This window comes from Canis lupus, chromosome 7, assembly GCF_003254725.2.
Source record: "Canis lupus dingo isolate Sandy chromosome 7, ASM325472v2, whole genome shotgun sequence".
NCBI classification, from domain to species: domain Eukaryota; kingdom Metazoa; phylum Chordata; class Mammalia; order Carnivora; family Canidae; genus Canis; species Canis lupus.
Window position 1 is genome coordinate 76,550,370 of NC_064249.1, and position 24,660 is coordinate 76,575,029.

The window sequence follows — 24,660 nt, forward strand, 5'->3', positions numbered from 1 at the left end:
GGCAGGTCATAAAACATGCAGGTCATTGACACCACCTTCCAACCAGCACCATTTCACCTTACTATCCAGGGCTTCAGCCACATAGCGTGGAAGGGGTATAAATCCAAATATAACAGAATTAGTAGGAAATTAGGATAAAGATTGAAATAGAGAATTATTTGGTACCATGTAAGTTTCCTACATTTCATAATTTCAAAGTTTCATCCATGTGAGTATAATTTGGAGACAAGATTTAGTTCTGAGCACTTCTGTTACCTTGCAGTAGTGCATAACCCTGGGCAAGAAACTGGACTCCTCTAATAATAATGAACAGCAATAATAATAGCTTATACTTAATGTGCGCTTACTATGGGTCGGGCACTGTTCTAGGAGCATGCACTGTATTAACTGAACCGCCACAACAACCCTTTGAGATGGTAGACTGTTAGATTTATAGTCAAGGACACTGAGGCACAGATGAGTACCTGCCCACAGTCACATAAGATCCTACATTTATTCCTATATTGAATAATATAAGTAATTCTTCTGAAAAGTCTTTCTCCCAATAAAATGCTATATTCTGTTTGAAAAACACTCTGAAAACTGAATAGCACTGCATGCCTAGTACTCCAAGAGAAATCAGGATATCGACCAGGTACTGGCCTAAGAGATTTTCATCCTGAAGGGGTTTCTCTTCCACATGTGTGCATTGCCATCCTCTCAATCCTCCCTGTTGTCTATAGAATTCTGGCTTTTGGCAGGAAAAACTGACTGTATTTGTTCTTCCAAGAAAGGAGCTTCCATCAAATCTCAGGTTGCCAGAGTTCTCTTTCAGCAATGCTTCCCATCCAGGGACTACAGATCATAAATTAGTCTTAGACTGGAATTGCCTTCCTTGCCCACAGAGCTGAGCAGCAGGTTCCATCACAGGCTGGCACGTGCCTAAGTGTGTTGGGGGATGGAAAAAGCAATCTGCATCAATTACCAGGGGCTGAGGGAAATAACACCTAAGGATAACTGCACTTATAATAGATGTGATTGGAAGGTATATGGATGATCCAGATGCTTTTAGACTATTTTAGTTAAGAGAAAATTAGACCAATACCTTCACCCCAGCACAAATGACCAGAGAATCAACTTGCTCTGGATTTTTTTCTAATTGTTGCATTGAGGGGCACTATGCCCTTTCAGGAAGCTATCAGGGAAGAGAAGAAAAGAAGGATAATCAAGGCACTTCCAGATGCTGTCTCCTGGGGCCTCCAGGCCACCTTCCATGTGAAAGCAAGCAGCAGAAAGTGACTTCAAAAATTACTCTAAAAAAAATTACTCTTAAAGCAAGCACAGAGTTAGTTTCCTTTTACCTATTTTATCTCCCACTTCATAAATATTAACTCTTCTTTCACAGTATTGTGTCAAATATGAAAAATAAAGACTATCCATAGGGATTATTTATACAAAGATGGACTCATCAGGTGACTCTGGACATCTAGGGGTCTATATCTGCAATTAACACAATTAGTGATGAGTACGACAACTGATGGAATTTCTGGCTACATGTGCTAAAGCTGAGTCAGCACTGGCATCAAAAAGCAGAGTGTCTATCAGAAAGCTCACTCTAAGCCTCCACCTCACAGTCATCAAGGTGAGATGCTGAACTGCCAGGCCCAAGTCTGTCCCTCAGTGTTTTCATCATATGCTAATGTTTCACACATTGGGTCTCAGCACGGGGACCCTCATATGTTATGAGCACAGAAGAGCAACAGGATAAAGTACTATTAAAGCCTATAATAACCCCTTGGTCAATGGGCTTCTAGGCTCAGGGCCCTGTGCTCCTACTGAGGAAAATCAGAATTCTAGATGCTCCTCCTCCTAAAGGGGTAGAAAGCAGGTGATCTGAGGAGTCTGCCCTTAGGGGGAAATGACTCTAACTGTGAATACTACAACTGAATGAAGCAAAGGAAATACTGGAAGGACATATCAGAAACATCTTCAAGTCCTGTGATACTAGACTAATCCAAAGTCCTAAGAAGTGCAATGGAGGAAACAACCCTAAGCAGGTGATAAATAAGGAGTTCCCCCAAATAAAAGGAAAGAAAGTGGAAGGCCAGGAAGGTCAGTGCTCAGATCCAGTTCAGACATAGGGCAGCTTAGGTGAATCACCTGCTCTCCTGGAGTCAATTTCTTCACTGTCATGCTCAATGCTACCCTCACCCCTCCTTCATCACTCATTAGCTTCATCCCTACCTCAGCGCCACCAGCTGACAGGCACTGCATTTATTCAAAAGAAAGTCAACTCCCTGGGGAATATAGCTCACAGGGGCAAGGCTTGGCCAGCAGACAGCCTCTTTGTAGGAAAAAAAATGATCCCCTGTGCCCAGCTTAATCCAGCTTGGAAGAGGCTGCCAGCCCAGTGCTCAGAGCCTAGGGTGGATGGCAGCTACCACCCCCCTCCTCAGGGAACCCCACAGGCAGTACACAGCTGTCCATGTGTACAGCCTGACCCACCCCAAAGACTTGCTCAGAGAATGGAACTGGGTCATGTGTATAGAGTGCCCTACTTAAGAACGTTCAAGCTCATCTAGAACAAAAACAACAAAAAATGAATCGTTAATTAGAAAAGGAATATAATAATCCCTGGGGTCTGACAGTTAGTAGGTGCTCTACAAATAGTACCTGTTATCACCACAAATTTTTTCTTCATAGTTTTGGACTCAAAAGTTTCTTTCAATCAATAACATGCTTTAGCAGAGCACAAGGATCCAGACTGGCCCCGAAATTTCACTAACATTGCCACACATCCACCAGTGAGTCAAACAAACTACTTCTATGGAATCTGTAATGACATAATTGAAACCGGGTTTACATTTATTTAAATAGTATAGTTATTTATTTAAATAGTATAGTTTTGATGGAATGAAAATATTTTAGTAAGCGGCACAACACATGTTTGAGGAAAATTTACAGAGGTACCTCCTGCCCCATAGATTTCCTCACTTACCTATAAGCACCGTTTTGGAAATGAAGAAAGAGAGAGAAAGAGGGAATGGGGAGTTAAGTTTCAGGTCTGCACAATGGTACCTTTAACAAACCTGCCAGCTAGTCAGAAACTAAATAGGCCATTTTGAAAAAATCTTTACTACTGCCAGTTAATATTCACAGGGCTCTAGGGGAATGAGAACTTTCAATGACTCAATATTTATAAATGCTACTGTTGTCCCCCGATATGTGACTTAGATTCCTGAGGGGTCCTGGGAGCTTTTGCTCTAATGAGGGTGAAGGTATGTGAGTTTTAAATGGGGAGAGGAGTAGGTAGGAAAATAAAATTAAACATAAAAAATGAGCACTTGGTGGTCTTGAATTTGAATATGACTTCAATGATTGGGAAATCTGACCTGTGTGGGTTATTGCATTTTAATTTACCAGTGTCTTAAACAGAGAGAAAGCATTCAAACTGCACAGTCCTGCTGGCCAAGACATTTTTTTTTGTCTTTTTGTTTGAAATTGTGCTGCTTTGTGTCTACAGATGCCAAAAAAGGCTCCCCTTCAAATGTGGGATATCAAACTACTGAGTTTGTGTTTACAACTCTGATGGTATAATCAAAACTCCAAATGCTCCAGGAACAATAACATTAGTGAAGTGAAGTCAACTCTAAATTAAAAGTCAGTGTTTCCATTACCCACTCTCACAGTATTTTCTGGAGTTTATATAACTTGATCATTAAAAAATGCTCGAGGCTGAAAACCTGGTCTGTGTCAATCTTGGACTAACATAGTTTGCAAAGCTCTGAAGTTTGTTTGCCCTTCCCTTTTATCCCTTTTCAAGAATGTATTACTTTTAAATACTACACGTGAAACTGGACCAAAAAAATCTGTAACTCCCGATGAGCCAATGCTGTTACATGCATCACTCGTTTCTCTGAGGAAATTTATGATTTCTGTAAGCTCACTTTCAAGGTGCCTGAGACTGAAAGTAAAGGGTTCACGTCCTCTTTCCTAACTCAGTCTTTAACACATCCCTTCTCTCTTGGTGACCTCATCAAAAATATTGTAACTGCAAATTGGAATATTAATTTTTGTAGGAATAAACTTCACACTCGAATTTAACTTGGTAGAAATAGAGTTTACTATTATGACTTCCATTATATCAGCTCTCTGTGGAACAGAATAGAATTTTTATATGGGGATATCAAAAAAGGGAGGGAGGACAGTGTATGAGATCAGGACATATTCAAGTTCACTGCAGAGAAGAAGGCCAGTAGATGGTAATTGTGCACAAATAAAAATATCTCTGAGAGAGACACATGGAAATATCTTAGTATCTGGAAGCCAGATACTTAGGATATGAGGTTAGGAAAGGCAGAGTTAACTCCCCAAGACTGAGTTGTAAGGAATGCTTATGTCAAGAGGTCAACTCTGACTACTGATTATATTCCAGATGGCCTCTACACCTTCACCACTGAGAAGTGCAGACTTCTTCATGGCATTAATTCAGGACCCATTCAAAGGGGCCAGGTAATTTGGATCCTTGCCTGGGAAAGAGGAGACAAGAGAAAAACAAATTTTTGTGTGTATGTGTGTAAGTATGTATGTCTTCCCACCTGTCTGTACCTTATGGGGGAGGCCATACATAGGGTAAATATACTTATAAATGTGGAATGAGAATATTGTTTTAACATTTCATATTACATTTTTATTTTTATTTTTGTTAAATGTGTAAAATTATCCTTTTTAAAGTTCTATTTATTTATGTCATCTCTATACCCAACTTGGGGCTTGAACTCACAACTGCAAGATTGTGTGATCTTCTGACTGAGTCAGCCAGACACCCCAAAAATCATCACCTTGAATAAAAATTAGAAATGCCTAGATTCTGGGTCAAAGAAATGGGGAATTGCACTTCCTAATCTAGATACCCTCCAAGTACCGTTGTTTCCACAATATCACCCAGCATCTAAATTCATTAGTAGAAATGGACAAGATATATATTTATAAACTCAAATTTTAAAAATCTGATGAGTTGTAAAATATCTTGGGATTAAACACTTCCAGTGATGAATAACTCATTATCCTTGAAACAGTCTTTTATTCAGACAACATTTTTGGTTAAAAAAGTCTTTCCTTATCTCAGGAATGCCTTCTTAACATTTATCCAAAGGATTTGTGATTGAGAAACATAAGAAAATACTGCTGCTAACATTTCTACTAAATACAAAAAATCTGAAACTGGTCAAATACAATAATTGCTTTGTATCATTATAATATAACTAAAGTACCATTATTTAAACATTTTATTTTATCAAATTTTGAATGACGAAGTGACTTTCACCAAATAGTAAAGCCACATCTTAACAATGGAATATTATTCAGCCATGTAAAGGACTGGAGTCCTGTAGGACATGCTACAACATGAAATTTCAAAACATCATGCTCGGTGAAGGCAGCTAGACACAAAAGGTCACATATTGTACAATTCTGTTTAGATGAAATGTATAGAACAGGCAAAATCTAACAGAGGCAGAAAGTAAATTAGTAGTTGCCTAGGGCTGGTTGGAGAGGGAATGGGGAATAAATGTTCCATGGGGAGGGGAGCATGGACATGTTCTGGAATCAGACAGTGGCAAAGGTTGTGCATTCTAAAGACCACTCAACTGTATTCTTTACATAGGTGAATTTTATAGTATATGAATTATATCCCAACTTAAAAAACAAGAGCCACATCTTAAATCACAGATTTTAAAACAAAACCATTTTGATAGGCATTATCATCCAATGAATTCTGAACTCAATAAAATGGCCAAAATGAATACTAAATTTATATCTCTGAAGTGTAGCTTTCTAAAAGTTATATGCTGAAGGATATTGAATAATTTATAAATATGGATTTTACTAAAGGATCTCTCACCATACTTCTGTAAAAAGTCTTTGACCCATGAAGAATTTTTGATCTTTGTTATTTTACTGGGAAGAGTAGGTTTACTTTCTATTACTTGTGCTTGCCTTTATGAGAGATCAGGAGATTTAAAACTCACAACTGGGTTCCTCAGAGGAAAACTGACAATTTAAAACTTACTGTAATCTAATTCAAATATGTCAGGGGTTTCTTTAGGTTTAACTTAAAACATGAGGATTATGTTCCATCTACTTGAAATGCTTCTTTTTTTTTTCAAATGACAATCAAACATTCTATAAAAAATTGAAGTCGAATTTATTAATAGCAGGTTGATTTTGGAAACATGATATGCTGCCCGGACAAAGAATATAGATGTTGACATTGTCAGATCATAACTTCAAAACATAATGCATATAAGACATTATTTTTCTATAAGTATCAATAAAAAATTCCCACCTAACAAAGAAACTGTGTCATTACACTTTTCCCATAAAGACACATGAAATCTTACATTATGCTCTAGAATAGGATTGAGGTCATAGTCATATAATGTTATTTGATTTTTGTACTCATATTAATCATGCTAGAAATTATACATGTCTTGCCTAGCTGTACTGTATGCTCCAGAGACTAATATAAATCTTGATTTTTTAGATTAAGCCCAGTAATAATGTCTTGCATACAGATAGAGGCCTAATATCTAATTTTTGTTGAAGATTCACTAATTAAGTTGCTTGCATTACACTACTCACTATTTTCCATGACAGTTTCTTTATATGTATCTATAGAACAGATTGCCAAATGACCAGGAATGATCATGAATTTTATCATGTAATTGGTGTATAGATTTCTATGGCCATTATGACACATAGGTTTATTTACATATAATCTGAAGGAAAAAATCACCATAATACTCACAGTTGTAACCAGGTCCAATACGGTGTTGAGCTTCCAGGCTAGCCAATGTGATGTGGAAAATGATGTGCAGCAACAGGAAGGAAAGACTGGTGAAGCACAGAGACTTTAATAACCGGCCCGTATGTCCTAGAAAGTAAGAAGCACAGAGACAATGAGGGAGCTTCAGATGCAACACACTCACTCTGACCTTTGTAGAATTCCACAAGGATCCTATTTCTGCCTAATCTGTTATATAGACACACTTAGAAGTGTAACAATTACTCTCTTAATTATTAGTCTAATGGTAAAGCTATCTTATTCCCTTTCTAAAATTATATGACTAACATGGATTAAAAATTCAATGTTAAAGAAATATGTTTTCCTACTTATTGAATGACAAAGTACCACAAAATGGAACCAAAAATAGACCCGGGCCCAGAAAATTTTGTAAGAGTTCTGCCAAAGTTGAAAGAACAAACAACCCCTATCTTATAAAAGTGGTTTCAGGGAGTAGATAAAGAAGAGGAGTTGCCTAAACCATTTTACAAAGTTAGAAAAACTTTAAATTCAAAATAAGGGATGCCTGGGTGGTTCAGCAGTTGAGTGTCAGCCTTTGGCTCAGGGCATGATCCCGGAGTTCTGGGATTGAGTTCCTCATCAGGCTCCCTGCATGGAGCCTGCTTCTCCCTCTGCCTGTGTCTCTGCCTCTCCCTCTCTCTTGAATAAATAAAATCTTTAAAATAAATAAATAAACAAATTCAAAATAAAATAAGGGTAGAAAACAAAAAGGAATCATAAGCCCGTTTTACTTATGAACATAGACATAAATTATTAAAAGATACCTGCTAACCAACTGAACTAACAAGGTTGTGTAACACATCATAATAAGCTAGGCTTTAAAAAAAAATAAGCTGGGCTTTATAAGAGTAGAATCAGACCTACAAACACAAAGAACAAACTAGTAGTTACCAGAAGAGAGAGGGGTGAAGGGATGGGCAAAATGGGTGAAAGAGAGTGATACAGGCTTCTAGTTATGGAACAAATAAGCATGGGACTAAAGGCGCAGCATAGGGAATATAGTTAATGATGTGATTGCATCGTTGGTCACACTTGTAGTGAGCAGAGCATAACACATAGAAAAGTTGAATCACTATGTTGTACACCTGAAGCTAATGAAATATTTTGTGTTAACTATACCTGCCTCACCCCCCTAAATAGACTAAGGTTTATTTATCACAGAGAAACAAGTGTGATTCAACATTAATAAATGTATGTGTGTAAGTCACATACCAGTGGGCTGATATCATAATTTTCTAAATGGATGTAGAAACATTTCATAAAGTTAAAATTTTATTTATGGTAAGAGAAAATAACACTCAATAAACTAGAAATAAAAGAAAATATCCTGTCTGTGATAAAGGATTTATACCATAACTAAACCAAGCATCCTGTTTGTGGTGGAATTTTACACATACATTAACATCCGAGAATGATCAGGACACTTGCTATCCTTGCCACCACTTAACATATCACTGGGTAAATTGGCCATTGTCATAAGATAAGAAAAAGAATGAAGAATTGCAATAACTCCAGTTTGGCTGGCTATAGTCCCTTGGTTATTTACTGAAATACTAATCTAGATGTTGCCATGAATTTAGAGATATGACTGAAGTCCATAATCAATTGACTTTAAATAAGGATATTATCCTTGATAATCTGGGCAGGCCTGATTCAGATTCATCCAGTTGGAAGTCTTGAAAACTAGTCTTAAGAAAGAGAGAGAGAGAGAAAGTATGAGAAAGAAAAATGAAACTGTCACCTGTGCACAGTAGCTTCAGACTGTGCCCAAGAATTTCAACTTCCCATGACCATACTTCTTCCCTTCCTGAAAGCCTACCCTATGGATTTTGGACTTGCTTAACTATATATTTAGTTCATATAATCAATAGTGCAAACCAATCCCTTGTCATAAATTATATACACATAAACATATCTTACAGGTTGAACCTGAACTGAAAAAAAAAATTGTAAGAATTAAACTTAACAGAAAATGCACAAGACCTTTATGGACAAAACTGTAAAACCCAACAGAAAAACAAAGTAAAAGAGCTGAATAAATGAAGAAATACACAACATTCATGAATGAGATGACTTCATATGACAAAAACATCAATTTTTTCCAAATTTAGTCTACAAATTCAATTTAATTTCAAATTAAATGCCAGGAGAAATCTTCAGGTCACCAACAAACATATTTCAAAACATATAAGAAAGGAATTTTTCAGGAACTCGACAAACTTATTTAAAAATATATTTGGAAGGCAGCTCCCGTGGCTCAGTGGTTTAGCGCCTCCTTCAGCCCAGGGCGTGATCCTGGAGACCCAGAATCCAGTCCCACGTCGGGCTCCCTGCGTGGAGCCTGCTTATGTCTCTGCCTCTCTCTCTCTGTGTTTCTCATTAATAAATAAAATCTTAAAAGATATATATATATTTGGAAAAAAACAAAAACCTAGGAATTGCCAAGCCAATTTTGAAATTTTGAAAAGTAAGATAAAAAAATGGGTGAGGTTTGTTTGTCCTAATAGAAGATTAAGGTATGCTATAAAAGCATAAATTAAAATAAAACAAACAAACAGGGGATGCCTGGTGGCTCAGTTGGTTAAGCATCTGCTTTCAGCTCAGGTGGGATTGAGCCCCAAATCAGACTCCTTACTCAGTGGAGAGTCTGCTTCTCTCTCCCCCTCTGCTGCTCCCCATGCTCATGCTCCTGCTCGTGCTCTCTCTCTCTGCCAAATAAAAAAAATAAAATCTAAAAAATAAATAAATAAAAAATAAAATAAATTCTTTTAAAAAAATAAAACAAACAGGAACTTAGATTCCTTACAGAAAAGAAAAAAAGTCAAATAGAATACCACATAGAGTTCAGAAAAAAACCCTTAATTTACATATATGAATTTGATAAATGTTAAAGTTGGCCCACAAGTCAAGAAGAGAATAGGCTATCTAGCAGATTTAAAAAACTGGCTTCAAAAAACAAAACAAAATAAAACAAAATGACTTCAATAAAAAAATAAAAATAAAAATAATGCTAGATCCCTGCCACGAAGGTGATCTTCAGGTGAATAAAGACCTAAATGTGAAAGATAAAACTCTAAAGTCAATAAATGAAAATATGGAAGAATAACTGTGCCTTTTCCATGGGCATTGCCTTTAAAATAAGACTCAAAACATAAGTTATAAGCCAAAAAAAAAGATGAATTTGACCACATTAAAACTGAAAATTAAACAAATGCCACCATTAATAACATTCACAAACAGATGATTAACCGGGGTATCTAAGATTAAATATGAGATTAATATTTCAAATAGATAAAGAATACCTGCATATTAACAAAATGACAGGTCAACCAACAGAAAAGAGAGCAAAACATCTAAATGAGCATCTTACAAGGGAAAACTTGAGAAGGCACTATGTATATACGGAGGAACTAAAACTGTAGAGACATTTAATAGAGACATTACACCCATCAGATTAAATTATAAAAATTCATAATATTGAGGGGCGCCTGGGTGATTTAGGAGGTTAAGTATCTGCTTTCAGCTCAGGTCATGATCAGGGTCCTGGGATCAAGCTCTGCATCTGGCTCCCTGCTCAGCGGGGAGCCTGCTTCTCCCATTCCCTCTGCGTGTGCTCTCTGTCAATTAAATAAATAAAATCTTTAAAACAAAATCATAATATTGAGGGGGTTTTTGTGAGCGGAACCAATGTTTTGTTAGTAGCATGAAATTGGTACAGTCTTCCTGGAGGTCAGTACTTAAGTATGCCTAAGTCTCTGAATTGACAATCACACTGAGTTATAAACTCCAGAGAAATTTTTGCAACAGGTCTATCAAGGGGACTTGAGTCATGACATTTTTCACATCCTTGTCTGTAATGAACTGGAGTAGAACTGGTGATATTCCAATTTTCTGCCACTAAAGAGATGAATATGTAAAAATGAGGTGAATGTGTATCTTGTAATATGTTCAACCGTTAGGTGTATACAAGAAGAACAACATATGTGGATCTTAAAAACAAATAATATTACTCAGCCATTAGAAACGACAAATACCCACTATTTGCTTCAACATGGAGGGATCTGGAGGGTATTATGCTGAGTGAAGTAAGTCAATTGGGAAAGGACAAACATTATATGGTCTCATTCATTTGGAGAATATAAAAATTAGTGAAAGGGAATAAAGGGAAAGGAGAGAAAATGAGTGAAAATATCAGTGAGGGCAACAAAACATGAGACACCTAACTCTGGGAAATGAACAAGGGGTAGTAGAAGGGGAGGAGGGAGGGGGGTTGGGGTGACTGGGTGATGGGCACTGAGGGGGGCACTTGGCGGGATGAGCACTGGGTGTTATGCTATATGTTGGCAAATTTAACTTCAATAAAAAATATTTTAAAAAAATAAAATTAAAAAAAAAACAAATAATAAGAAACAAAATGGACACAGACCAAAGAACACTCAGATAAATTAAGAGCACAAAAGATATGTTTAACACAAATGTGTTTATGTATATTTAATATATGTAAAAGACACATTTGTGGAGACGCCTGGGTGGCTCAGCGGTTTAGTGCCTGCCTTCGGCCCAGTGTGATGCTGGAGTCCCGGGATCAAGGGACACATTGGGCTCCCTGGATGGAGCCTGCTTCTCCCTCTGCCTGTGTCTCTGCCTCTCTGTGTGTCTCTCATGAATAAATAAATAAAAATCTTAAAAAACACACACACACATTTGTGTAGTTTCATATGGGGACTCAGGAAATAGGAATGAGAATGGGGTATTAACAAGCAAGAGTAAATCAATAAAATGATAGACACCTTGAATAATCCTCAAGTGAAACTGTTCTGTAAATTGGAGAGTACACTGTTGCAACACTTCTCTGGGGAGGACTAGGTGATGTTAGACTGGAGGACCTACATTCTGGCCCTTCGGTCTGCCTCTGGCTATGCAACGCTCATTAGACAGGCCCCCAGGCCTTTGAAACTCTAAGACTTTAGACATAAATAAAATTTATCTGTGTGGCAAACATATACATGATAGATATGTGGTATACTTATGTATTTATGTATGTATAAATAAATTTTAGATTTATATTTACATAATATATATAAACTAAATATATATGTAATATGGAATCTATAATTTTATACTTAAGTATCCATGTGTAAATTCACACACAGATCTTTAAGATCTAACCAAAATTTACATTATCTCATTTCAGCCTAAAATCCTTCTTTAGTGGTAAGAAAACTACTTGCCGCAGCCTAAATGACTTGATTACTAATCTGAGGTCAGGAAAAGTGAGACACTCAATGAAAATATCGAGATACCATAAACTGAGTATCTTTCAGGTCTAACATTCAACATGCCCATACTGAAAAGAGGGATTTCTCCATAGCCTAAGAGAAGATTCCATTAAAACCTGTACAGGGGACACCTGGTGGCTCAGCAGTTGAGCATCTGCCTTTGGCTGAGGTCTTAATCCCTTAGGTCCTGGGATCAAGTCCCAGATCAGGCTCCCCAAAGGGAGCCTGCTTCTCCCTCTGCCTATGTCTCTGCACCTTTCTCTCTGTCTCTCATGAATAAATAATAAAATCTTTAAAAAAAAACTGTACATAACGCATCTTTCAGGCAAAGTGGGGTCATGGGAAACCATCCATCTCCTAGCCCACTCCTTTCTGCCATGGCATTACCTGTCTTGCCCTCTGCTGCTCTCCCCAGGCTCTCTCTGAGCTCAGAATATTTACTCCTGTGTTTCTAATGTTGACTTGCAAACCTCAGCGAACGCTGCCCCTGTAAAACGCCCTCGGGAAAAATGTGGAACTGCCAAAATAAAAAAAAATGAAGCTTAAAAGTTTAAAAAGTCAACACACACACACACACACACACACACACACACACACTGTATCTAAAATATGCATTCCATTCTAAAATGCTTTTTCTTTAGATTTTTCTAACTTTTGACGTAATATAGTTTTGGCATGTAGTCAGTTACTTAAGGAAGCTGAATTTTATTAGCCTTTTAAGGGAAATGAAAAGTTTGAAATAAATGTAAGCAGAAGGCAAGGGAATTAGTCTTCTGATTTCTTCTCAATCCTACTGTAGCTTTTATTGCTTTCATTAGGGACAACTAAGGATTAAATAATGTATAATTATGTGATATGAATAATTGGGTTTTACTTGTCATGTACTCCCTTACAGCAATATTTCCTGAATATATATATTTCCTAAATATATATTAAGGTAATATATTTATATATGTATTAGCAATATTTCCTAAATATATATATAACACATATATATAAGTTCATATGTATATTATATATACACAAAGATATATAAAAATTCAATGGCATTTAGTACATTCGCAGTGTTGCACATTGCCGTTATTTTACAAAACATTTCATCACTCCAAAGCACCCACTGAGCAGCTACTTTTTCAGTATTCCGTCTTCTTCTTCCCACTGCAAACCACAAGTCAGCTTTCCATCTCTGGATATTTCCCGTAAATATCATATGGTATGGGGCCTTTGTGTCTGGAGTGTTTTCCCTTAGTTTAATGTTCTCAAGGTTCATCCATGTTGTACTATGAGTCAGTACTTCATCATTTTATGGCTGAAAAGTATTCCATTGTATGTATGAACATTTGTTCATTTATTCATCTGTTGATGGGTATTTAAGTTGTATCTAAATACTCTGTATCTAAATACCTTAACTACTGTGAATAGTGCTGGTATGAATGTGTATGTATGTGTACTTGTTAGAGTACTTTTTCCACTTATTTTATGAACATACTTAGGAACTGAATTGCTGGATCATATGGTAATTACATATTTCGTTTTTTGAGGAGCAGCCAAACTATTTTCCATAGCAGGTGTAGCACCATTTTATATTCCTACAAACCATATACAAGAGTTTCAATTTCTCCATATCTCTGTCAGCACTTGGTACTTTCTGATTTTTTAAAATTATTATAATAATAATAATTCTAGTGGATATCAAATGGTATCACGTTGTGGTTTTGATTTCCATTTTCCTAATGACTTCTGATGTTGAGCATCTTTCCATGTACTTGTTTTGGCCATTTGCATAACTTCTTTGGAGAACACTCAATTTTATTTTATAGATCTACATTTCTTTTTTTTTTTTTGATCTACATTTCTATTCTTATAGAAATACTATATTTTGGTTACCATAGCTTGGTAGTAAGTATTAAAATCAGGAAGCAGAAGTATGAATGCTGAAACTGTTCTTTTTCAAAACTGTTTTGGCTCTTTGGGACCCCTTGCAATTCCATGTGAATTTAAGGATTAGCTTTTTTATTTCTTCAAAAAAGACCATTGAGATTGTGATAGGGATTGGACTTCATCTATAGTTTGTTTTGGGTAGTAATGATATCCTAAAGATATTAAGTTTTCTAACCCATAAGCATAGGATGTCTTTCCATTTATTTAAATCTTTAATTTTTGTCAGCATGTTTAACACATTGGTGAAACTTATTCCTAGTTATTTTATTATTTGATTAGCTCATGTAAATGGAATTGTTTTCTTAATTTCTCCTATAGATTGTTCATTGTCCATGTACAGAAACATAACTGATTTTTGTGTGTTGATCTCACACCCTGAAACTTTGCTGAATTTCTTTATTAGCTCTGGTATTATTTTTATGGATTCTTTGAAATTTTCTATATATGGGAACATGCCGTCTTCAAACAAGGATAGTGTTACTTTTGGTTGTCCAATTTGGTAGTCTTACTTTTCCTCACCTAACTTCTCTGGCCAGAACTTGCTGTACAATGTTGAGTAGCAATTGTAAAAGCAGATGCATTAATTTTCTGGGGCTAGCAAAACAAAGTTACACAACCGGGAGGCTTAAACAACAAGAGTTTGTTTTGTCACAGTTCTGAAGACAAAACAACCAAGATCAAGATGCCAGCAATTTCTAGTTTCTTCTGGGGTCTCCCTGTTTCACTTGCTGCCTTCAGGTGGCTGTCTTCTCGCTGTGTCCTCACATGGTCTGTTCTCTGTGCACATGCATCCCTGGTATCTCTGTGTGCCCAAATGTCTCCTATAAAGGTGTTATATAAATATAAATAACACCAGACAGACTGGATTAGGCCTCACTCCAATGGCTTCATTTTAACTTAATCACTTCTTTTGTGGCCAAATCTGAGTTCAATCGAGGTGATTATGTTTTTGTTTCCCTTTTTGTCCTATTCATGTGGTGCATACATTAATGTACTTGTGTTGAACCGCCCTTGCATGCTAAAATAAATTCCATCTGTACACAATGTACAATCCTTTAAAAGTGCTGTTGGATTCTGTTCACTGGCATTTCACTGAGGACTTTTGCATCTCTATTCAAAGGGATATTGGACTTCAGGTGGTTATTTGTCCCCTGTGTTGTCTTTGGCTTTGTTTCTGGTCTCACAGAATAAATTAGGAAGTGTTCTCTCCTACTATTTTCCATTTTGGAAAAGTCTGAGAAGGACTGGTGTTATATTTTCTTCAGATTTTTGGTAGAATTTACCAGTGATGCTATCTGGTACAAGACTTTTCTGTGTTGAGAGACATTTAATTACTGGCTCAATTCTTTACTTTTATAGATCTGTTTATATTTTCTGTTTCCTTTTGTGTCAATTTTGGTAATTTGCATGTTTCTAGAAAGGTCACCATTTCAAGTAGGTTATCTAATTTTTTGGCATACCCTTGTTCTCAGTACTCACATATAATTATTTTAACTCTGTAAGGCTGATAGTATTGTCTCCACTTTCATTTCTAATTTTATTATTTTCATCTGTCTCAGAACCTTAGATTTGTGAATTTAGCTAAAGGTTTGTCAATTCTGTTGATCTCTTCAAAGAATCAACTTTGAGTTTTGTTGATTCTCCAGCAAATTCTCTCTCAATTTATTGCATCCAGTGAATTTTGGTATATTGCATTTGTTTCCATTTATCTTAAAGTGTTCCCTAGTTTCCCTTATAATTACCTCTTTGACCCATTGACGTTTAAGAATGCATTGTTTAATTTCCGTTATCTGCAAATTTTCCACGTTTACTTCTATTATTCATTTCTGGCTTTATCCCATTATAATTTGAAAAATACTTTATATGATTCAATCTTTTAAAATTTCTTGAGTATTCTTTCATGGCCCCACATATGATCTCTCCTGGAACATATTTCATGTAAACTTGAGAAGAATATGCATTCTCTTATTATTCAGTGCATGATCTCACTCTCTCACTCTCTCTCTATATATATACATATATAGAGAGATACAGATATATATCTATATGGATATATATCAATATATAGATATATATCGAGAGAGAGAAATTATATACATATAAAATTTATATATATATATATATATATATATATAAAATTTCAAATCTGAAATTTGAACCTATTAGTGAGCTTTTCATTTCAACTATTGTACTCTTCAGTTCCAGAATTTCTTTTTCTTTTTTGGTTATATTTTTATAATTTCCATCTCTTTATTGATTTTCTCTATTCGATTAGAAGTTATTTTCATTTCCTTTAGCTCTTTCCTCATGGCTTCTTTTAGCTTTTTGAACATACTCAACACAGGCAACATAAAGTCTTCTAGTAAGTTCAATGTCTGGTCTGTTTCCTCAGGGAAGGTTTCTGCTGATTTCCCCTGTGAACAGGTCATGTTTTCTTGTTTCTTTGCATGCTTAATAATTATATGCTGAAAACTAGACATTTTGACTATTACCATGTGATAATTCTGGAAATCAGATTCTTCTGCTTCAGAATTTATTTTTATTGATTACTGTAGGCTACACCTGTATGTTACTTTTTTCAAGATTTTTTATTATTCACTTGTTTGAGAGCAATAGAGCATTAGTGGGGTGGGAGGGAAAGGGCAGAGAGAGAAAGGAAGAAGCAGATTCCCTACTGCACAGGGAGCCCAACACAGGGCTCAATCCCATACCCTGACATCATGATGTGAACCAAAGGCAGATGTTCAGGCACCCTGAGCCACTCAGGCACTCCTACATGTTACTTTTCTAGACTATTTTTTTATGAAATCTGTATGTTTTTCCATGTATAGTCCATTCCTTTGCGTTGTCTTTCACTAGTGTTTACACAGAAATGTTTTTGAATATCAGGGATTGTGTGTGTGTGTGTGTGTGTGTGTGTGTGTGTGAAAGAGAGAGGGAGAGACGGTAGGCTGTTTACAACTCTGCCCTAGCCTACACTTTCGTACTTGCACTGAGATTAGAGATCTTATAAAAGTGAAAACTTGGAGTCTTCTTAGGCCTCTTCAGAATATGCCTCCTGCTCTGGGCATGCATGACTTTCTATACTCCTCAGTATACATGGGCACTTTTGAATGCCATAATTTCCCAAAGAAACTCTTTTTTCAGCTTTTGCTCCCAGGCTTTCAGCACTCTATTGTTTGCCTCAGCTGTAATCTTCTGCAACAAGCAACTGTGAGTTGTTAACTTCCTTTACAAACTTTCAAGAAATGCATGCTCTTCTCTACTTTCAGTAAGTTCTGAGTTAGGTAAAACAAGTGTCTTGCATCAGCCTTTCAGGCAGCCCCAGACAGACAAGAACATACAAATACAATTCTTTGAGCATGGGTCTGCTCTCCTCCCCCTGGAATGAGGGACCAGGGTCCCACATGGGAAATGTTGGCAACTGTCTTCAGAACTGCCAACATGCTGAGCTGGGCATGGAGAAAAAGCAAATAAAAATGACAAATCGCTATCCTGCCATTAAATTACCTTTTTTCTTTTTTAAAGATTTATTCATGAGAGACACACACAGAGGCAGAGACATAGGCAGAGAGAGAAGCAGGCTCCATGCAGGGAGCCTGATGTGGGACTCAATCCCAGGTCTCCAGGATCATGCCCTGGGCCAAAGGCAGGCGCTCAACTGCTGAGCCACCCAGGCGTCCCTACCTTTTTTCTTTATTTAGCATTTCTTTGGTTGCTGTAAATCTTTCATGGTTTTCTAGAGTTCTGAAAAAGTTATTCTATTTTTGCTTGAATTTTAGCTGCTGCTCTGGAGGGAAAGCTCTTGTTGCTACCTCTTCTGCCATTGTCATTGATGTCTTCTTTTGGTTTCAAAATATTTTTTATTACAACTTCTGTTTTTCATTTCCTGTGTGTTCATGTATTGTGTACATATATTGTGCATGTATATACTCTTTCAAAGTAATTGAATAGGAGATGATTACACATTTATATAAATTGCAACATAATAACTAAATCCAACTTAGGTAATATACCAAGAGCCATTAGTAATGTCCTGCTGTATTCCCATAACTTCCTGCTAATAAAACCAGGTTAAGAAATTGGACTATAACACCTTCAAATATGTACTCTTTCAAAACTTTTTTTCTTCTAATCCTGCTCCAAAGACTGTCCCAGTTGCAAAGCTTCACTGCTGTTACTGCCCTGAAGGCATCTAAAGTCCTCACCTTCTCCCCCAAAATTCTATCTCTCTAATTAGAGAAACTAGAGAAAGGGGTCCCAAAAGCTAAAGACTAAAAGAGGAGATACTGACAAGAAGAAAGCCAATCTCCCCTTTAATCTATTACAAATCGATACAAGTCTGATCTCACCCCAAACTACATATGTATAGGATGAACCCAAAAGACCTTTGAGAACTGCACTATGATATAATGAACTACTCAAGTACCAGTCTGTCCCTGAGTGGTACACATGCAGGGAAGACCCAAAGAGACAAGCAGGATTTTGAGAACTGAATTGACATTGGAACCACTACCCACAGAAAGTAAGACAAAACTTGTGACTTGAAACCCACAGAAGCAAAAACAAATCAACAGTTTCCCAAAGACATTAACATGACCCAATGTCTCATAAAATTATCTTCAAAGTGACCAGGATACAATCCCAAATTACTTGACATACAAAACACCGGGAAAATTTGACCAATTCTCAAGAGAAAAGACAATAAAGCCAACTTTGAAATTACCCAGATGTTGATATTATTACAAAATGATTTTAAAACATCCATTACAACCACATTCCATGAGGTAAAGGTAAACAACCTTGAATGAATGGAAAGATCAAAGTTGTCAGCAGAGAAATAGAAAGTACAGGAAAAATAAATAAAATTTTAGAAGTGAAATATACAGTATCTGAAATTTAAAATTCATTTGATGGGCTCCATAGTAGAAGAGAGATAACAAAGGAGTGAGTCAGTAAATGTAACAGAATTATTCAAAACAAGTAACATAAAGCAAAATATTTTTAAAAATAAAAGACCCTCAAGGACCTTAGGGTCAAAAGGTCTGTAATTTGTGTCACTTGTGTCCTCAGACTTATCAAAGGAAAAGACACTAGTGTGGAAAAAAATTCCCCAAATTTGGTGCAGACATAATTTCCGCATTGAATAAGCTTAGCAAATTCTAAAGAGGATGAACTGAAGGAAACCACTCCCTGCCACATTATAACCAAACTGCCAGAAGCCTAACATAAAGAAAAACTAAAAGCAGCAAGAGAAAAATGTCACATTACATACAGGGAGACAACTATTTGAATTATCATGTATTTTTCATCACAAACCATGAAGACTAGAACACAACAGAACATCTTTCAAGTTATGAAAGAAAAGAACTATGAAACAAGAATACTATATCTTGTGGAGATATCCTTCAGGAATGAAGGCAAAACACAAACAATCTCAAAAAACAAACAAAAACTAAGAGTATCTGACATCAGAAATTCTGCTCTAAAAGAAATGCTAACAGGTTCTTCAGGCTGAAGGGAAATGGTACTAAGGGAAAATGGAACTTCAGTCATGAAGAACAGCAACAAAAATGGATAAAAAGGTATGTATTCACATACACACACACACACACACACACTTAATTATAACTATGCTCCAACTGAGTCATGGCATTTCTAGAAAGGATCCCTGGCTTTTCTGGTTTTGGAAATATTTTGTATGTGTAGAAATCATGAGAGTATTATGTTGCCCATGTGTTTTAAGTAGTCACTCTTATTTATACAAGAAATATGAAATATCCAAAGATATGTCACCTAATAAATAATCACTCAGCAACATAAGAAAATGGGGTATATATTAAAAAGAATTAAAAATTTATATGCTAACTTCAAGATGATTTGCAAAAGTACCTTTTTTCTTGGATTATATTTATTTGTCATGTATTTCCTCAAACAGAGCTTAAAAAAAGAAAAGCCTATTATCACTTTATGGATTTCACCCAGGAACAGGGATTTAAACACAGGTATAAAGGTAACTTAGGTATAAATCTAAACATAGGAATAATAATTTATTATACTTTTGAAAGTAATTCAGAAGTAATTTAGCCAAAATTTCCAATTCTCTAGCTTTCAAATGATTCAAAATGTGACACGCAAATGTAGAAGATCCATGGTCCTCATGACTGTGCCAATATGTGTAAGCTAATTTTGAAATTTTCCACTTAAGAAGTAAGGCATTCCAAAAAGGAAGAAAAAAAAAAAAAAAAAAGGAAGTAAGGCATTCCATAAACTTAGCCATTCCTATAAAGGAGAGTTCTGAGCTTTGTGGTCATTTGCTTTTTGGTGAAAATGAAACAGCAAAAAGTTTCACTGGTATGGTTCTATAGGTAAAATAATGAACTGAATGAAAATTCTGCATTAAGACAAAATTTGAAGAGTTCTATATATATTTCAAAGTCTTCACCTTACATCCCCAAGATATTTTTTATTATTTATTTGTAACTTAACTGGAAAGACCCTAGTAGAAATACCATGTAGCCAGTGCACATGTTATCTAGGAAAGAATACCTCAGGATTTCCCATAATATTATGCTCCAGATAGAACAAATGAAAAGCAAGTTGATTCTTAAAACTGAGGTTAAATATAGATACCTATTAGCTGGAAAGAGTGACTTCAAAATCAACTAAGCAGTCAAGCTAAAAGGTTGAGTACATGAACTTGCTAATACTAATCATTTTGATCTATAAGAATGGCCATTTCATTAGCATCAAACTCCCACAAATAGAGAGAAGAAATACATGTCTACTACACATTCTATTTGAAATCTTATTGAGGTCACCATTCCAGCACTTCTCAAGACCTTTTTTGCTAAAAAGAGTAAGACAGTCTTTCTGTGAACACTACAAAGCTAATGGAAGAATGAATGACAAGATCATTTCCTTCAGAGTTCTCGCCACCTTCACAAATTAGACTAAAAACTTCCACTGAATGTCTCCAAGTGGGACTTGGAATTCCCCACCACACCCACCTCTTAATCCTCCTTTGCAAAAGCTCAATTTTCTATTTCCAATTTTTTTATTGACATATTGTTGGAGCCAAAAAAAAGATTTTTTCCCTTTTGCCTTCACATTTGGATCCATCCTTTATTACTTTGGCTTTATGTACAATTATTTAATAACTTCTAAAGTATTATAATTTCTGCTTCAAGATTCCCTGCAATGAAACTGATATAATCAGCGAGGAAAATGGTTCCAGAAAGAAGAATGGTGCTCTGGGCACATAAAAGAATGATAGGGGACTAGGAAAAGGACATGAAGTTGCCAGAATCACAAATGTCCACTCCATCCTTCCTTCTAAATTTATCATTCATGACCAGGTACCATGTCTTATTTATCTTTCCTTACTACTTGGACCCAAAGGGACCTCTTTCTGAGTCCTATATTGTATAATGTCTTTATCTGACATTTGGAAATATATATATTACCATGTCATTTGTTGTCCTAGGCTGGGTCACCAGGAAAAGACTCAGATTGAGATGGGTATACAGCAAGTTACTTGAGAGGGCTCTAAGCAAACCACCAACAGGGCAGTGAGGGAGGCAGGACTGGGCCAGGGGAAGAGCTGGACTGGGGATGCAGCTGCAGTGGAGCCCTCGGAGGGTCCTTAGGGAGATGTGGAGCTAGAATGGCCCTTCACAACTGTCTAGAATGAGGCAAGAAGGCTGAGCCTGTGTATTCCACTCACTCCCATCACTGGCCAGAAGGTGGATGTGGGATGTCCCCAGAGATGGGTGTTACATGGACAAAGCAGCTTCCTACAGCGAAAGATTGCTGTGAGCAGTCTGAATCAACTCTCCAGGAACCTGGGGGATCAGAGCCACCATCATGGAGTGGGTAGGGGCACTCACACCCCACAGGGCAACTAGGTCCTCTTGTTCTAGACTTTCATTGTCCTCACATACAGTGTAAGTATCCTGAAGGCAAGGGACTGCTCCTGCATAAGATGTCAAGTTTAACAGGTATCTGGGGCAAGAAGTGAACTAAGAGTATGAAGCAGAAGGGCTTTCTCACTACAGAAAACTCTGGGGCCTGGGACTTCCAGGGTAGAGTGCAGTTATCACTTTGAAGTACCTCCTTTGCCTTAAACACATGGAGATATAGTTGACACTTGGACCACAAGGATTTGAACTGGGCAGGTCCACTCATACACAGATTATTTTTTAAGAGTTGACAGCAATAGCAAGAAGACATTTCTGTACAACTGCCTGCTCCGATCTCCACAGGACCTAATGTAAGGTGATCTGCACAAGGGCCATGCCTGCTGCCCTCTGAGGATCTAGGAGACTCCCTGGGTGGCCCAGGTGATGGCAGGACCTGGCAGGACTGCAGGTCACCCTGTGTATTGATGGTGGTCGGGGTGAGCACCAGGGCTGGCAAGCAGGAAGCTTGGCTGAAGCAAAGGAACTTGCCTAAAGGGCAAGGATGGGATATAACAAGAAGCCCTCCCACCTCCCACCCCACCCCTGCTTTGGCCCCTGTCCCACTGCAGCGTCTCAGCTCTGAAGGCCAGTATACTCATGTGTAGCTTTGGCTGCTGAAGGCCACTGATGGTTGGCAGTGTACCTCCAAGCATACAGGCATCTGTCCTTGCCTGAAGTAACCCCCCGGTAGTTAAGTCAAGGCCCCCAGGCTGCTGAACACTGCCATGCCAGCCTGGGGTGGGACCCAGGTCCCACCCTGCCCCTGCACTCACCTCAGCCTGGCCTGTCTATCTCTGGATTTTTTTTTTATAAATATACATAAAGTACTATAAATATATTTTCTCTTCCTCAGGACTTTCTTATCAATATTTTCTCTTCTCTAGCTTACTTTATTATAAGAATACAGTATATAATGCCATAACATATAAAATATGTGTTAATTGACTGTTATCAGTAAGGCTTCCTGTCAATAGTAGCTTATTAGTAGTTATGTTTTGGGGAGTGAAAAGTTACTGGTGGATTTACCACTGCATGGTGTAGGGCGGGCAGTACTCCTAATTCCATCTTTATTCAAGGGTCAACCATAATAAGTGAATTATGAAGCTGATAGCCAAGAAGACATAATCACACACCAGCCTAAGATAACCACCCTAAGGGACAAAACTAGGAGAGAAATGCAAAGCTGAGTGCAGGCTGCTCTTAAAGCAGGCAAAAAAAAAAAAACACACACCTTAAAGTTGGCTTCATGGTGAACATCTAATTACATGCTTGATATGAGCAAGGAGGCCATTATTAGGAAGACTGATTAAAACAAGGATTTGGGTTACAGCTCCTCAGATTTTAAAATGATGCTGGGAAAGAATCTGCTCCTGACCACGTCATGATTTACAGTTTACAAGGCGCTATGTGCTTGGGTAAGAGGGAGAACATGGATATCACACACCCAGGAAGCCCATATCTCTAATGTCATCGTAGGACAGATCTCTCAGTCTCAACTAGGATTCCATGGGTGCAGGTGGGAGCAACCAAAAAGCTTTAGAAAGAAAGATGAGTAAGGAGGATGTGGAGAAGAGAGCTAGAACCAGAGCAAGAGAAAGAGGGAGAGGCTGAGACCAAAGAAGCTTTCTTGTTCAGGATGAGTAAACAAACTATAATTCAAACACAGGAAGAAACATGAATTCACTCAAGGTAAAATGAAAAATTATATAACATACTGAAAATGACTTTAAGTTTCTTAGGGTTCTCCAAAAGACAAATAAAGTAAATCCTAAAAAATGAACAAGAGGGATCCCTGGGTGGCTCAGCGGTTTGGCGCTTGCCTTTGGCCCAGGGCGCGATCCTGGAGTCCTGGGGTCCAGTCCCACATTGGGCTCCTGGCATAGAGCCTGCTTCTCCCTCCTCCTGTGTCTCTGCCTCTCTCTATATATGTCTATCATAAATAAATAAATAAATAAATAAATAAATAAATAAATAAATAAATATTAAAAAAAAACACACACTCAATGAAAAAAAATGAACAAGAAATTATTTTTTCAAAGATAGAGACATGAAATAAATTAGGTAACACTGAAAAACAGTAACCAAATGTCTTTTCTAAACCCAGTCATTTAACTCATTAAGTAGATCAATAGGAAAGCTACACCCTGGATCAGGTGGAGACAAAGATAAATATTGTGAACTGGATGATAAGATTGAGGAACTCACCCAGGACTCAACACAAGGACACAAAGAACAGTGGTTAGGAGGGGAGCCTGGGTAGCTAGGCAGTTAAGTGTCTGCCTTTGGCTCAGGTTGTGATCCTGGGGTCCTGGGATCGAGTCTTACATCAGGCTCCCTGCAGAGACCCTGCTTCTCCCTCTGCCTGTGTCTCTGCCACTTTCTCTGTGTCTCTCATGAATAAAAAAATATTAAAAAAAAAAAAACAGCAGTTGGGAGACATGGAAGACAGAAGACAGATGGAAAAAACTCAACACAGATAGTTAGGAAAAGGTGGAAGAAGTATTTGTTTAATTGCCTTCCATTTATTTGTGAATTTATTCATGAAACAAACCATTGTTTCACAACTACTGTGTGAGAGACATCTTGTTAAAAACTTCATAGTCTTTGGATAGAATAAGGCATAGTGTACCCTTGA

At 37.1% G+C, this 24,660-nt stretch overlaps 1 protein-coding gene across 2 annotated transcripts in view; it reads right to left on the reverse strand.

Annotated features, from left to right (window-relative positions):
• Window positions 1-24,660, reverse strand: part of PIEZO2 (piezo type mechanosensitive ion channel component 2) — a 441,806-nt gene that overhangs the window by 277,749 nt on the left and 139,397 nt on the right. For both annotated transcript variants that reach the window (XM_049112945.1, XM_049112946.1), the window contains exon 3: window positions 6,788-6,913. In XM_049112945.1, coding sequence (XP_048968902.1) covers window positions 6,788-6,913 — 126 coding nt within the window. The remainder of the gene's footprint in view (window positions 1-6,787; window positions 6,914-24,660) is intronic.